Consider the following 16,750-nt stretch of genomic DNA (forward strand, 5'->3'; position numbering starts at 1 on the left):
AAATAAATAAAAATAAATAAAATAGTTAAATTATGGAACTCACTACCACAAGATGTAGTGATGGCCACCAATTTGGATGGCTTTAAAAGGGTTAAAAGGATAAATTCCTGGAGGCAAAGGCTATCAATGGCTACTAGCCCTGATGGTTGTGTGCTATCTCCAGTATTCAAGATGGTAAGCCTGTGTGCAGCAGTTGCTGGGGAACATGGGTGGGAGGGTGCCATTGCACCATGTCCTGCACCGTGTCCTCGCCAATGGCTGGTTGGCCCTGTGTGAACACAGTGCTGGACTAGATGGACCCTTGGTCTGATCCAGCATCAGGGCACTTCTCAGGTTCTTATGAAAGTGGTATGAAAGTGGTATATAAAAGGCAGGAGCCACACTACTGCTTTATAGTGGTTGTTGTTGTTGTTGTTGTTATTGTTACCCACTCCTCCATTTGATCGAGGCAGGGAACAACAGTAAATATAAAATACATAAAACTGAATTAAGAACATAATATACATTGTTAAAACATCCTAAAAACAAATTTAGAACATCCTAAAATTCCCCTGGATAGGTCTGCCGGAACAGATCAGTCTTGATAGCTTCCTTGAATGCTAATAGACTGTCAAGTTGATGAGTCTCCTCCGGCAGGCCATTCCACAGTCTGGGAGCAGCAGAAGAGAAGGTCCTCTGGGTAATACCCATCAGCCTAAACTTGGCTGACTGAAGTAGATTCTTCCCAGAGGACCTGAGTGTGCGGGGCAGGGGAGAAGGCAATCCCACTGGTATCCTGGACCCAAACCATGTAGGGCTTTAAAGGTGATAAACAGCACTTTATATTTCACTCGGAAACTAATTGGTAGCTAGTGAAGAGATTTTAAAACTGGTGGAATGTGGTCACCCCTAGGTGTACCGGTGACCAGCCTGGCTGCCATATTTTGAACTTGTTGAAGTTTCTGGACTAGGCACAATGGTAGCCCTATGTAGAGTGCATTGCAGAAAATCCTCAAAGTTACCAGTTTGTGCACTATTGTCTTTAGATCTTCCGACTCTAGGAAGCGGCGCAGCTGGCGTATCAGTCAAAGCTGATAGTAGGCACTCCTGGCCGTCGCATCTATCGGAGTTGTCATTTGGAGTGATGGATCTGGTACTGAAGTGCACTGGGAACTGTTGGGGCCCATGACACATCTACACCAAACAGGATATAACACTATGAAAGTGGTATGAAAGCTGCATATAGGATGTGTCATGGGCCCCAACTGTTGTCAGTGCACTTCAATACCACTATAAAACAGTAGTGTAGATCCTGCAGTGCACTTCAATACCACTATAAAGTAGTAGTGTGGCTTCTGCTTTTTATATACCACTTTCATACCACTTTCATTGTGGAATATTCTGCTTGGTGTTGATGAGCCCTATGCTTATCTTCAGATATTTTTCCCTTGGCATTCCATGTAACTTATAGTATAACATATACTGTATGGTATCTTCAACCATCCGACATCCTTAGATACAGAAGTGTTTTCTCTGGGGTTTCTCTTGTATCTCCTTTCCAGAAAACTGGTTTTCATTGTCTGAAAGTCAGAGGCTCCTTCTGGGGTGGTGGAGGAAGGACATTCATCTTTCATGGGCATTATTGTTGTAAGAGTCATTATACTACTAAAAAGGACACTGAATGGCCATAGGAATACATTGGAAGATTTTAGGGATCATCTTTAAATCAAAATATCTATTGGTAAAACTTTTTTTTTCCCATAGGAAACAACCCAGAATCAAAATACTTACCAACAAAGTGGTTTTAGGGAACAACTCCTATGACCACCCCCAAACAAAGGAGTTTCTAGGGATCATTTCCAAATACAAAAAGAAAACAGAATGCAATAAACAGAAGGTGATTGCAGTTATATATTAGGCCTTTGCTAGACCTACCTGGAAATCTGTGCAGGAGGAGGGGTGAGCCCGCGGTGCAAGTAGCACGGGCTGTCGCTCCAATCTAGACGTCAGACGCGACGGGCTGCAGGAAAGCCCCATCACGTCTGCCATTTTTTTTAATTCTTGAAGGGGTTGATGCGCAGGAGTGCACCAACGAGAAAAGGTAAGGTTGCTTTTTTTTTAAAAAAAAAAAAATCCCCGCTCCTCCTGCCCCCGATCTCCCCCCTGCCCTTGATCTCCCCCCCGATTTCCCCACCCCCGATCTCCCCCTGGCTCTGATCTCTCCCCCATTCTCCCCCCCTGCCCAGTTGGGCCCAGCACTCCTGTGGACCGCTGCGCCCCATCCACTGCTTTTCCCAGCTACTCACGAGTAATTGCAGTAGCCGGGAAAAGTGGCGGAACAGTCTACATGCTCACGGTCTTGGGCTCAGCCTGAGGCCGCGGGAAATACTGGGCTACAACTGGAGCCCGTTACCCTGAGGCAAGGGAGGGTTGACCCCTGCCTGAGCTCAGGATTCCCTGTGCGTCATGAGGATGCACAGGGGCGAGCCCGGGGTTCACCCTGGGCTAACCTGTGGTCTAGCAAAGGCCCTACTCCATAAACACCAGTTTCAAAAGACCCGGATTTGTGGAGGAGAGGATAATCTTTGCCAAAAACTGCCAAAGATTATTTCCATGTTTACATACGCCCTCCCTTACCCCCTGGCAACCTCTCCTTACAACAGGCTTGTATTTCTGAATGGCCACAGGAATACATTGGAATGATACTACAAGCCTCTCAGAAAACAGAGATAGGCCCCAGACAGCTCATGGGTAACAGAGGTGCTACCCCCAAACTTCCTAATAGTTCTGATGTGATGCATGTTTCATATATATATAAAAAGGCAAACTGATGTGGAAACAGGATGGAAGACATGTGGCTCCGTGGGGGCAGTGATATGTGTTTACTCAGAAGTAAGTTCTCCCTGTGCATGGAGGGTACATCTCCACTCCCTCCCACCCCCACTTTTGCAAGGCAGATGCGCCGCTCCTTGGGGGGGCATGAATCTTTTTTTTATTAAGTATATATCCTTCTGCGCACCTCGGATAGGTGGTTTTTATTAAAGGTGTGGTAAATCACAAAAGTCGTGGCAAATTGGCACCTACGAATATGCACATTTTAGGGGATTTAAACCGGCGGAGCATGGAATGGATGGCTGCGTCATGTGATGAGCAACGCGGAAGTGTGCAGGTCAGGCGAGTTATAGAGCTCATATAGATGTACCCCCTGTCCCTATATCAGCTCTGATATGCTTTAAGAGCATGCAGTTGGACTCCAGGTACTCTTGATTAATAATAAAATAATAATAATAATAATAATAATAATAATAATAATAATTTATTTCTTACCCACCTCTCCCTCTGGATCGAGGCAGGGTACGACACCAAATACAAAACACCATAAAATACATATAATTGATCAAAAAGCATACAAAACTAATACATTATTCAAAACTATTACATTATTCAAGGTATCTTTAAATTCAGGTGGGTAGGCCTGCTGGAAGAGATCAGTCTTTATGGCTTTCTTAAATTCCAGAAGACTGTTAAGGCCATTGCACAGTCTGGGAGCAGCAGAAGAAAAGGTCCTCTGGGCAACGGTTATCAGCCTAGATTTTGCTGACTGGAGTAAATTCCTGAGTGTGGGGGGTGGATTGTATGGGAGAAGGCGATCCCACAGGTAACTTGGGGCTTTAAAGGTAATAACCAACACTTCATACTGGCCATTCTGAAATGAACAGAATGCTGCCATGAAGAACCTCGACAGAGAGCCTTCTCTGTGGTGGCACCCATGCTATGTAAGACAAGTGGGTTATTGGTACGTGAAATAAAATGTATTGTGAGGTTTGTCCAGGGTGGGTTATCTAACCTGCTGATATATCTTGGAGTGGGATTGAATCAGGGTTGCACCTTCTCTTCTGTTGAGAATAGAAAGTAGGTAATAGGAAGCAATGATGCAAACAACTACAGAAAAATCAGGGAAGAAGAGAGTCACATATATGAGCTCAGTTCTAGCTAATGAGGCCTTGGAAGACAGGCAAGGACAAAGTGAACTATGGACTGGGAGGTGCAATTCCAGACCTTGCTGATCCTGACAGGAAGAATGAAGATCAGGATGACTGTTGTTGCTTCTTCACAATGATGCATAATTGTTCATCTTACTTGAACCCCTTCTAGAAGAACTGTTATGTGACTGTTATTATTACTATTATTATTCACACCCACACATGCACACACTGAGAGAGGGAGGGAGGGACAGAGAGAAATTGCACACATTACTAAAATGTGTACCTAACTGTTTAGTATCTCACACTATTAAAATGGGAATGAATGAAAGGACTCCATTCAGTGCAGGTTTTTCCAGAAGGGAAATGGATAAAGACTAAATTAGTCAAGTTGGGCATTCTTTTTTCTTACTAGCTTCTCTCTAGTGTTTAGATCTGGCCTCAGTGCAATGATGTAGCACTTGGGGAGAAAGATGCAGCATAATAAGCCAGCACTAGAGGCCAAGATGGAGAAGATCTCCACGGCCACCATGTATTTCCCCTTGGTGCTTAGGTAGGTGGGCACAAAGGACACCCAAACACTGCAGAAGACCAACATGCTGAAGGTGATCAGCTTGGCTTCATTGAAACTGTCGGGCAACTTTCTGGCAAAGAAAGCCACAGTGAAGCTGATAGTGGCCAAAATCCCCATATAGCCCAGAATAATATAGAACATGGTGTCTGATCCTTCATTGCACTGCACTATGATCTGATGGATTTGGGAGTGCACGTCAAATTCTGGGAATGGAGGAGAAGTTGCTAGCCACACTGTGCAGATACCAGTTTGAATGAGAGAACAGAGAAAGATGACTGATACAGCCAGTTTATTCCCTACCCACTTCCTCATCCTATTTCCTGGCTTAGTGGCCAGGAAGGCCAGGACTACAGTGACGGTTTTGGCCAAGACACAAGAAATAGCAACAGAAAAGATAATGCCGAACGTGGTTTGCCTAAAAAGGCAGGTGACTTTTCCAGGACAGCCGATAAAGAGGAAGGAGCAAAGAAAGCAACACAGCAGTGAGAAAAGCAATGCACATGTGATGCTCCTGTTGTTGGCTTTGACAATGGGAGTGTTCCAGTGCAGAATGAAAATCCCCATCACCACAATGGTGCTCCCCAAAAAGAAAAGAGCAAAGGAAGTCAACAGGATTCCTAAGGGTTGTCCGTAGGATAGATAGGTGACAATTCTGGGGATGCATTGATCCTGTTTCTCATTGGGATACTGATCTTCTGGGCATTCCTTGCATTGCTCTGCATCTGAAATTAGTCAGCAGGGTCTGAATATTTCATATATATATATATATATATATATATATATATATATATATATATATATATATATGGTTCTACATCTTTAACTGGAATCTCTCACCCCACTTGCTCTTAATCAAAACATCCAATTGAACTTATACAGCAAGTGTCTGCTGGATTGGCATGGGGCTACACACACATGGAGCATCATTACATGGGGGAAAATCATGTTTACTTACCATAGCTTCACCACATTTGTCCTTCATTACTTTTGAAAGAGGAAGTAAACAACGTGCATTCAGTGGGCTGTTTGGATCGTACTGCTTCTCCTGCACACAGCAGGAGATAGCAGCAACTTCCGTCTTTAAAAGTAAGTCGGACTTACTGGGGTCTTTTTTCTGGCATGAAGGAGGGTAGAAGGGGTGGAAGGCACACAGGAGGCAGACATCGTCATGAGAGGGAACTGTGAAAATCCATGAGTGCCCAGTAATGAGCATGCAATAAAATACTTGACTGATGCAGTTCATGAACACACTCATACATTCACAACTCCACCAGCAGGAACAGTTCTTGCTCTTATAGCAACAGAATCTGTTCCAACTGGGGGAGGGAAGGAAAAGAAGAAATTTCTCAAGGAAGAAGCTCAATGGCGTCTGCCATATATTTCTCATTCCTAGAACATCCCCAGAACATCCTGTGAAGTAGGCAGCAATGCTCACTCACTCCTGGGCATAATCTACACCTGCCATTTATTCCAGAGTGGTCATGAGGTTGTCCCTGCGTGTCCAAATGATGCTCAGCTGATCCTGGGGTGAACTGCTGACAAGCTCGCAGTTCTCCCAGGATAGCTGGGATAGCTTTTTCCCCATTTTCCCCACCATCTCAGGATCATCCCAAGCTCCGCAGGCTGTGTGGCTCTCCCTCATGGGGTCTTCACTCTTCTCCATGAGTAGTGGGGCTCAGAAAATGGGCACGAGCTGTGTGGGAGGAGTCCAGGGGTGAGGGGCAGAGCATTTTTTGCAATCTGTGGGATGGTGCTCAGTGTCTTTCAGTGCCAAGTTTGTTCTGGTTTTTTTAAAAAACATACACACACACACACAACACAATTGTTCCTTTGCACAGGATCGCACCCGCACAACTGCACAAATGTGAAGATGTCTCCTCTCATATATTTTTTCTTAAAAAAAGGCACCCCGGAACATCCGTCTTTACTTCTGGGACAACTTGCTGGCATGTGGCCCTTGAGGGATGATCCTGAAAGTGGAAAACTCCATGATCATCCCTCCCCACACCTAAAAGGGCTGTAAAAAGATGTACTGTAAAAAGAAGGACTGTAAAAAGATGAGTCCCTTGTTTGCTCTAAGAATGAGGCTTCTGTGGCAGGAACCACAAAGTCTGTTTTTAGAGCATTTCCCCCAGTTTTCAACAGTGACCAGTGGTGGAGTTTTGAAGGAATCACTATTGGCCAAAAAAAGAAAGAAAGAAAAAGATTTTTTATTCATTACTGAAAGATGCATAAAGCCATGTTATTCTTGTGGGTGAATTGGACAAACGCTTTCTGGCTGGATGCAGTCTAAGGGTTTTGAATGGGCTACCTAACTTCAACATCCTCTAGGTCAGTGGTTCTCAACCTTCCAAATGCCGCGACCCTTTAATACAGTTCCTCATGTTGTGGTGACCCCCAACCATAAAATTATTTTCGTTCTTCTCTACACGATCCATTGTCATGGGATGGTTCGCTAATGAAAATAATACATAACAATAGCTTTAATAATACAAAAGATGATGCATGACACAGTTCAGTCAATACAGTTTCCTAAGACCATCGGAAATATGTGTTTTCCAATGGTCTTAGGCGACCCCTGTGAAAGGGTCGTTCGACCCCCAAAGGGGTCCCGACCCACAGGTTGAGAACCGCTGCTCTAGGTGGATGTTAGTAAAATCATCCATACATTTACTGTAGGATAAAAGTGAATGGAGTTTGACTACACCCACATTCAAAGCATTGGAAATTTTTTGTTATGTAACTTTATATTCTTTCACTTACCAACCTGTATTGAGATCATTCCTTCAGGACATTTAATGCAATTGTAGCAACAAACTTGTCTTCCTTGCTGAGCAATCTTGTAATATCCATGGTGGCAGCTCTCGACACACGTGGCACGGGGACACTTATAAAAGTAACCACAAGAAATGATGTTTAATATGGTGGAAATAAGTTAGTTTCTCATTATTTATTTATTTATTTATTTATTGCATTTCTATACCGCCCAATAGCTGGAGCTCTCTGGGCTGTTCACAAAAATTAAAACCATTCAAAGTATAAAAACAACAGTATAAAACCATAATATAAAATACAATATAAAAGTCCAACCATTCATTCATTTCATGGCTAATGATTCTCCACTATGATCTCTTTGCACCAACACCTTCCAAAAACACAAGTGTAAACACAATCAATTGCAACAGTAATCAATTCCACTCCATCAAACATTTCCCAAAAAGCAAATCCCAATATTAGAAGAATACAGGTATGTTGATAGGTATGATGGAAAGAGCTGATCTTGCACCCACAGCTCATAGAGAGAAAAGATACGTTAAAGTCAATGCTTGTGTTTGATAACATTGCTTGTACAATTGGAATCCTGTATCATTCAGGATGTTGTTTGTTTGTTTGTTTACAGTATAGGAGAGTAGGTACACTCAGTAATGTTACGTGACACATTTCAGCTTTGGATCCTGCAGTACATGGACTATAGGCTCATCTACAAGCAGGATATCCCACTATGAAAGTGGCATATAAAAGGCAGGAGCCACATTACTGCTTTATAGTGGTACTGAAGTGCACTGACAACTGTTGGGGCCCATTGAGACATCTACACCAAGCAGGATATAACATTATAAAAGTAGTGTGAAAGAGGGATATGGTATGTTGTTGGTTTTTTGTTTATGGGATAGGAGAGTAAGTACACTCAATAACGTTGCGTGACACATTTCAGCATTGGATCCTGTAGTACATGGACTATATCTTCCTATTCACCTTTGTGCCTAAAATGTGTAGTTCTGATACTGAAGCAATCACCACACTGTACCTCCATAAATTTGTGATTCCACACAATGGCACTGCCATTAATGGTGAACTTCTTTCCATCAGGGGCTTTGGGGTCCATTCTTCCAACTTGGACCCTCTTGAATGATTGATTAGGGAATGTGACCAAGTTGAGGATATCGTACCCAGATGCCACATGCCTGTTCTCATCAAAAAATATTTCTTCCCCAGCAGTATTGTTAAAGTGGATGTTTCTCAGAAAAGAGTGAAGCTAGATTGGAGGAGGAAAATGGGATTATATGCAGAGATAGACAGTTTAAAAAAAAGGGGGGGGCTAATGCGATCTCACTGCAATTTGCAGTGTTTGCCACACTGCAAATAAATGTGTAAGATTTTGTAAATGTGTAAGATTTGTAATTTCTAAATAAGTCTATCTTCAAAAATATTGATTTTCGTGCAATGATGTAGGATTACATCTAATAACTATAAGATCTCCCACAGGAAAAGCCCAGAAATACCTGGCCAGGGAAATCTGAAGTGCAACTTCCAGTTTAATTAATCATTTCTATACTGCTCAACAGCCAAAGCTCTCTAGGTGGTGTAAAAAATCAAAGCCCCAAGGTACAGAATGAAATATAAAAATTGAAGCTTAAAACCACAATATAAAAGTATAATCTGGATAAAACCTAGAAGCAACACAGAGATTTAAAACAGAGATTTAAAACAGCAGAACTAAAAGACTAGGATGCTAAAATACTGGGGAAATTAAAAGGTTTTCACCTGGCGCCGAAAGGCATACAACTTAGGTGTCAGGTGAACCTCTCTGGGAGCTTGTGCCACAGCAGAAAATCCTCTCTTCCTTGTAGTCACCCACTTCACTTCCTTTGGCAGGACCCCTGAAGGTGATCTTAGGGTTCAGGCAGGTAAATATGGGAGAAGGTGATCCTTAGATAATCTGCCCCTAAGCGGTTTAGGCCTTTAAATGTTAATACCAGCATTTTGAATCAGGCCTGGACAGATAATGTCACCCAGCGCAGCTGAAAAAGTACTAGAGTAATGGAAATTCATTGGCCAGTCCCTGTTAACAATCTTTCTGCCGGTTTTTTGACCACCTAATGGCGCATGGCACTAATCCAGATGAGAGGTTTACAGAGCATAGATTACTGTAGGGTGACCATATTTTGGAAAACAAAAAGGAGGACAACATGGTTGCCCCCAAGGGGGCGTGTCCAGCATCAAGGGGGCGTGCCCACCCGAACATAGCCTTGGTCACATGTCTGATTTTACAGCACACATTTAAGACAAATCTCTTCTTCATAACATCTTAATGTTAAAATCACTGAAATAAAGAACAAGTGAGTGATTCAATGTATCTGAAATTAACTTCACTCACTCCTACTTTTGTAGGTTTTGCTGTACTTTGAAGCTTTTGCTATACTCTTTGTGTTATTTTATTTATTTATTTATTTATTTTATTACATTTATATACCGCCCCACAGCCGAAGCTCTCTGGGTGGTTTACAACAATTAAAAATAGTAAACATTAAAAGTATACAAAAATTAAAAAAATAAATAAAAACAGTATAAAAACAACAGTATAAAAAGTGTTACATTCTCCCCTTCCCTCAAATATCTTTTCTGACTGTATCTTCACTCATTGCAAGCTGCTGTTGTTGTTAACAGGGTTTGCTACTGCCCCCAGATCTGTTTCAAATTTGGTATGGCTAAAGCTCTACCTAAAAGCTATCATGGTGCCAACTTTCAGGTCTTTATCTTTCAAAATGACAGTTTAAAAAATAATAATTTCAAAACCTCATCTTTAAAAAAATTCCTAAAAAATCAATGGATGAACGGATCTCTTTCAAATTTGGTGTGGCTAAAGCTCTACCTAAATCTTATCATGGTACAAAGTTTCATCACTTTATCTTTAAAAATGACAATTTTAAAAATAATAATTTTAAAACCTCAATTTCAAAAAAATTCCTAAAAAATCAATGGATGAACGGATCTGTTTCAAATTTAGTGTGGCTAAAGCTCTACCTAAGTCCTTTCATGGTGCAAAGTTTCATCTCTTTATCTTTAAAAATGACGATTTAAAAAATAATAATTTTAAAACCTTAATTTTTAAAAAATTCCTAAAAAATCAGTGGATGAACAGAACTGTTTCAAATTTGGTATGACTAAAGCCCTTCCTAAGAGCTACCATTGTGCCAAGTTTCATGTCTTTATCTTAAAAAATGACGGAGTTATAAGCATTTTTGTTAATTCCCATTAGAGCTTCTCTTTGCAAAAAATCCTGATTTCCCCTCCCCCTCCCGGATCTGCCGGTTTACAACAAAAATCCAGACATATCCGGGCAAATCCGGGTCATATTGTCACCCTAGATTACTGTAGCTAGGCTATCTCTACCTAGATAAGAGCATTGTTGATATATCAGCCTAAGCTGATAAAAGGTGCTCTGGGCCACTGAGTCCACTTTTCATCAAATAACAGTTCTGGGTCTGAGAGCATTCAGAAACTATGAACCTGATCCTTTAGGGACAGTGAGACAGCTTTAGTATCATGGGTCCCATCAGGTAAGTGACCTTGGGCCATAGCTACACCTAAGGTTTATCCCTGGATCGTCCAGGGGTCAAACTTGTTCATCTAGGTGACACACAGGGGATCCAGTGCTCAGGCAGGGGCGAACACTGGATGATCCCAGGATAAACCTTAGGTCTAGCTGTGGCCTTGGTCTCAAGAGAACAAACTTGTTCTCTGGTTTGCCAGGAGCTTATCGCACCAAGCACATGCCCATGGATTCTGTCCTGGAGGCAGTCAATCATACACGTGACACTCGTGCTTAGAACTGTGCTGTACATTGTTCATTACAGTCGAGCTACAACTAAAAAGATGCCTGTGTTACCTGCCAGGGCTGAACTTCCTGGAGTTTCTGCCTCTCATGATTCCAGATTGCTCTTCGCTTGGCTCTTGATGAATGCAAGGCATGGAGAGCATGGGCTGTAGCATAGACAGCATTGTAGATATTGTAGCTCTGGCCAGACATCCCCATTTCAAATAAAAAGCCAGGGAGGCTCTGCAGCTTCTCCTCCCCAGTGCAGTTCTTTGCATATGGACTATACCGGTAGAATGAACAAAAGAATGCAGTGGACCAGAACGTACGGATGAAACGTAGTGCAGACTTGAAAGGATTTAAGGCTTCAAGAAAGTCCTGAAATCCTGGCACCACATTTGTGTGAAGTGAGAAGGACAGTGTGCCATTGATGGATTTTTCTGTGAATGTATCCCAAGTGGAAATAGCTGTGACATCCCACTGGGCAGTCATGATCCAAACCTTCTCCATAGGTTGCTTATTATTCCATTCAAACATTTCTAGAATCATTCGTAGAAATTCCATAGATGGACCATCCCCGCTGACCAGTGCAACATTGATTTTGTGCTGTGACAGAGCAGAAGCTACCCTATCTACTTTTTCTTTAAAGGATTTACTCAATGTATAATTCGTAATTCTTGGGATCATTTGTGTCAAAGCAATGCAAATGTCGCTCTGGAACAGCCTTGGTTGCAGACTTTTTAGAAAGCTTTCTCCACTGTCATCATCCGATGTTAAGAGACCAATCCAGTTCCACCCAAAATGCTTCAGCAACTGAACAATCCCATCATACTGTGGGCTTTCACTTGGAGCCATCCGAAATAAATTAGGGAAATGGATTTTGTCACTCAACACTGGGTCAAGTGAACTATAACTGAGCTAAAAGGAAGAACTACAAGAAATTAGTTAAAATGTGATCACTGGAATGTGGAATCGTCATGCTGAGTTTGGCTGAAATACATCAAATGGTACTGAAGCTCTGGACTTATTGATAAATATGTGGCATAAATTGTGCAGATGACATTAATTTAGAGCGTAAGCAGAAAAGAAAAGAAAAAAATCATTGTGTAGAAGGCTCCAAACAGAGTGACTGTATCAAGAAAGAGAAAGAGACTGTGGGAAGAGACTAAAACCAGCCGTTGGCAGGGGGCAGAATGGAGTAAAGGGTATACTTATTGCTCATCTACACCAAGCAGGATATTCCACTATGAAAGAGGCATGAACGTGATATATAAAAGGCAGGAGCCACACTACTGCTTTATAGTGGTATTGAAGTGCACTGTTGGGGCGCATGACACATCTACACCAAGCAGAATATAACACTATGAAAGTGGTATGAAAGTGGTATATGGTATGTGTCAATGGGCCCCGACAGTTGTCAGTGCACTTCAGGACCACTATAAGGCCGTAGTGTGGCTCCTGCCTTTTATATACCGCTTTCATAGTGGAATATCCTGTTTGGTGTAGATGAGCCCATAGAAATACTTCCTTCTATACAGATATCAGATGGATTTGATTGATATTAAAAGTTATTAAAAATGGCACTCTGAATGGTATATGAAAAGAAATAGATACTGATGTATAATGGGAAAATGGAATATCCAAATCAACTTGACGTAACTTGACTTCAGGAACTTTGGACCCTAATGCTTCATTTTCTGCCCTGTATGAGCCTTCCTGAATGTTATGGTCATCAGATATCCTCCTCTGATTCCACCTGCCTTTGGAATTTAGACTGGGGAGAGGGACTCCTCAGTTGTGGCCCTCTGCAGGAAGTATGTTCACATCATGCAAGACTTCATATCATTCCTCTGCTGGGCAATGAAACTTTTTAGCTGCTCAGTCATCTCCACTAAGGGTGCAATACTACCAAAAAAAAAGTCCTACATCTCCCGGCATTCCCCAGAAATACATTGTAGATCTCCCCCCTCACTAAACATGGATCAGATTGAACCCTTAGTTTTTTTTAAAAAATGATGAGAATTAATTGATCCTTTCATTTAAAATGCTCTGATTTTTAATATCCCTGCTATGTGAGTATATTTATTTATGCTTTCTACTTTTTATTATTATAAATTTATGTTATTCAGCTTTATCTACTATTTGATATTTCTCTTATGGTTGTTATTTATTTATTCATTGCATTTATATTTTTGTGAACCGCCCGGAGAGCTTCGGCTATTTGGGCGATATAAAAATGTAATAAATAAAAAAATAAAATAAATAAATAAATATACTGCCTTTTTCCCTCCAAGAACCCAAGGCAGTGTACATAATCCTCCTCCTCTCCATTTTATCCTCACAACAATAACCCTGTGAGGTGGGTTGGGCTGAGAGTCTGTGACTGGCCCAAAGTCAACCAGTGGGTTTCCATGGATGAGCTGGGATAAGAAACCGGATCTCCTGACTCCCAGTCCAACAATTTAGCCACTACACCACACTGGTTGCCATGAGCTTTCATTGAATTTTAAAGCTTCTATAGCTTCTATAAGAACACACATACCTGTGGCATCTTGTAGGTATTTAAAACATTGGCTACCTGGATGGAGTTTTGGGAGGTGAGCTCACCAATGACGACCACAGGTGTGTTCTCCTTGTCACAGTTGTAATTGACGAGATACTCCTGACTCTTGAAGAGTAGTTGTAGAGTGGCCCAGCTGGCCCTTATTTCATTGAAAACACTATCATAGACCATTGAGCCCAGGGTCATGTTGGGTAATAACTTAACATCCTTATTGATCTCATCAATGGCAAAAGCAAAGGCAAGGACATACTGGTAGTTTTTAGTGACCATCCTGCAATGAGAGATGCACATAGCCTTACATCAATATATCAGAAAATAAGTGACATATACTTCAAACCACATTGTACTAATACTGTATTGTACAAGCTATATAAATGAATATTTGCATCTTGCCTGCTGCTTGCTCTAAATGCTTGACTGTCTACACTGGAGCCATCGATCTAGACTCCTGAAGAATTAGAGTTGGTTCACCAATCCATGCACATTGCTTCATTTCCACCAATATTGCCCCATATGAAAAGTTTAAAGGGCAACGTACCATGAATTTCTGGGGTCTTCTGAGAATGCTCTGAAATCAAATAAGGAAGGTTCAGTAACTGCAAGGGAAACTAATTCTCCAATGACAATATTAGTTCTAGAACTGGGGAAATTATATTGAAGTTTTCCATGCTGACAGCGAATGGAGCTTAAGCACTTTCTGAAAGTATAAAGAAGGTAGAGTAATAAGAAAACAACTCTGAATGACAACAAATGTTTGCCACCATCCTGGATGTTCAATTGCATTTTCACCTACACAGTTACTAGTTTAATTACAATCCACGTTTTTCTTGAATGAAGCTCCAGAAAATTATGCACAGTGGCAAGGTTTCCTAAGGTTTAGGTTTTGAACCTGCCTGTACTCTGACAGAGCCTGATCTGCCTCAGGTAACCACCCAAATCTCTCTGGCACATGACAGATAGAAATAACCTTTATAAAATGAATGTTGTACAGAAGATAGTACTGAGTGTTATTGGCTGCTTTATTAAATCATTTCTCCAGCAGCATCTGTTAGCTGTGAAAATTCCTGAAGAGCAGAATTCAATAACGGTGATTTTGATAATAATAGGGCAAATAATTAACTTTCCCAAAGTCCTCAAGTCCCCACCGAGCTAGGGAAAACATATTTCTCTGAATTCAACATGGCCAATGCCTTTTCTTTCTCCAAGTATGGGCAGGGTTCAGAAAAATCTGTTGGAATGGTACTACGTGTGATGAATTATTTAACTTTCCTCAAAACCCGGTCTCCGCCCAACCAATGGTTTGGGCGCAAAACTGGCTGTTGCTGGGGAAAGGAGGCAGAATAGGGCACCTCACGTGGTCACAAAAGATCACGTGGGGCAGGGCAGGGCAGCTACGCCCGAGGCGCGGCCTCTTTCGGTTTTGGCTCCCACCCTTTTCTTGTATGTGATTAGCCAGTTGCTCTCTTTAGAGGGAGGGCTGAGTAGGAATTTTTCCTTCAAGGTGTTTGCCTACTCCATACTGGAAGGTTATGTGAGGGGGTGTTTAATTAGGTTAATTTGTGGCAAGGAATTGCAGGAATTGGCTTTATTAAGTTAGGGAAGGTGAGCACGCTGGCACCTTTTATGGTGATTGGCATATCCAGATGGCCTGCTCCTCGGGGGCTAAGCGTCCTCAGTGCCAGGATATGGTATGCCTTTGGGGACCCTCCTGTCCTCACCTACTCTCTGTCGAAATGGCAGGGGGCGGGGGTGTAGTAGGCGGTTCTCCCCATACTTTCATAGTGTCAGATAAGGAAGGAACCAGATTTTCCGACTCCTTCCTTTGGAGTGCGGCTTGCCCTTATTACAAGCATGTGGCCTGAGATAAGGAATTAATTCCCGCACTTTCATGTGCAGATATTGGGAGGGTAAAGTTACCATTATTTAATAAAGAGGCCCTAGTTCAAACCAAGCTCTGTGTCTGTGTCTTTATTCTCGCCTTCCTTATCTATCAGCAAAAAGATATAGCAAAATACAAATCAAATTTATTAAGCAACCAATTTGAGCTTACAGTCAATAGAAATAAAAATACAACCAAACAAATCAAATCATTCCAATGCATACATAATGCCCAAGAGGCGAAGTCCTAAAGGTCCAAGTTATCCTGAGACGTTTTCACAGTAAATCTAGCTGTGTTAAGAATTCTCATTTGAAATTCAGCTTGTTATTTAGTGGGCTCTGTACTGTTTTCTAATAAATAGTGTAAAATTATTCTGAATGAATATCAGCTTGGCTGAAATAAGAATCAAAGAGAAAGGCACCTGGCCCAGTAGGGCATTTAAAAATAGATAAATCTACTTACAAGGTAGTTGTTTTGGAAGAAACCAGGGGCTCATCTACACCAAGCAGGATATTCCACTATGAAAGCGGTATATAAAAGGCAGGAGCCACATTACTGCTTTATAGTCATACTGAAGTTCACTGACAACTGTTAGGGCCCATTGACACATCTACAACAAGCAGAATGTAACACTACGAAAATGGTATGAAAGCAGTATATGGTATGTGTCATGGGTCCCAACAGTTGTCAGTGCACTTCAATACCACTATAAAGCAGTAGTGTGGCTCCTGCCTTTTATATACCGCTTTCATACCACTTTCATAGTGGAATATCTGCTTGGTGTAGATGAGCGCTGGGTTTTCAACCAACTTAGGTGAAACCACTTAGATAGAAACTGTGAATAGAAACACACCTAGGAGAATTCCATTGGCTGGACTATGGGAATAATTTTGAGTTGTTGTTTGTCAACTACTTATGGAATAGTTCAGACTATTGCGAGAAGAATCATGCCATAGCAATAGCAACAGAAAAGTCAGACTGAGTGCTAATAAGTTGTGTTCTAAGTCCCAGCTGTGTATCTGCATGGTTACCTATTCACTCACCCAGTGCAAGTGACTTCATAGTAGGGCTGTGCAAAGCCCCTGCAACTTACCTCGAAAGCCATTTCAGAGCCTCTGAAACAGTCCTGATTTGACTCGGGGTACTTTGGGGCTCGGTCCCCTGAAGCGGGACA

The 16,750-nt window shown here is 41.8% G+C and overlaps 1 protein-coding gene across 1 annotated transcript; it reads right to left on the reverse strand.

Moving 5' to 3' along the window:
* Positions 1 to 4,344: 4,344 nt before the first annotated feature.
* On the reverse strand, positions 4,345 to 13,967 carry LOC134405686 (vomeronasal type-2 receptor 26-like). Its single transcript, XM_063136930.1, has 5 exons — positions 13,677 to 13,967; positions 11,207 to 12,052; positions 8,345 to 8,572; positions 7,300 to 7,423; positions 4,345 to 5,258 (listed from the first exon to the last, which is right to left on the reverse strand). The coding sequence occupies exons 1-5, from the start codon at positions 13,965 to 13,967 to the stop codon at positions 4,345 to 4,347; spliced, it is 2,403 nt and encodes an 800-aa protein (XP_062993000.1).
* Between the last annotated feature and the right edge of the window lie 2,783 nt (positions 13,968 to 16,750).

This window comes from Elgaria multicarinata, chromosome 11 (genome assembly GCF_023053635.1).
Source record: "Elgaria multicarinata webbii isolate HBS135686 ecotype San Diego chromosome 11, rElgMul1.1.pri, whole genome shotgun sequence".
In the NCBI taxonomy this organism is placed as follows: domain Eukaryota; kingdom Metazoa; phylum Chordata; class Lepidosauria; order Squamata; family Anguidae; genus Elgaria; species Elgaria multicarinata.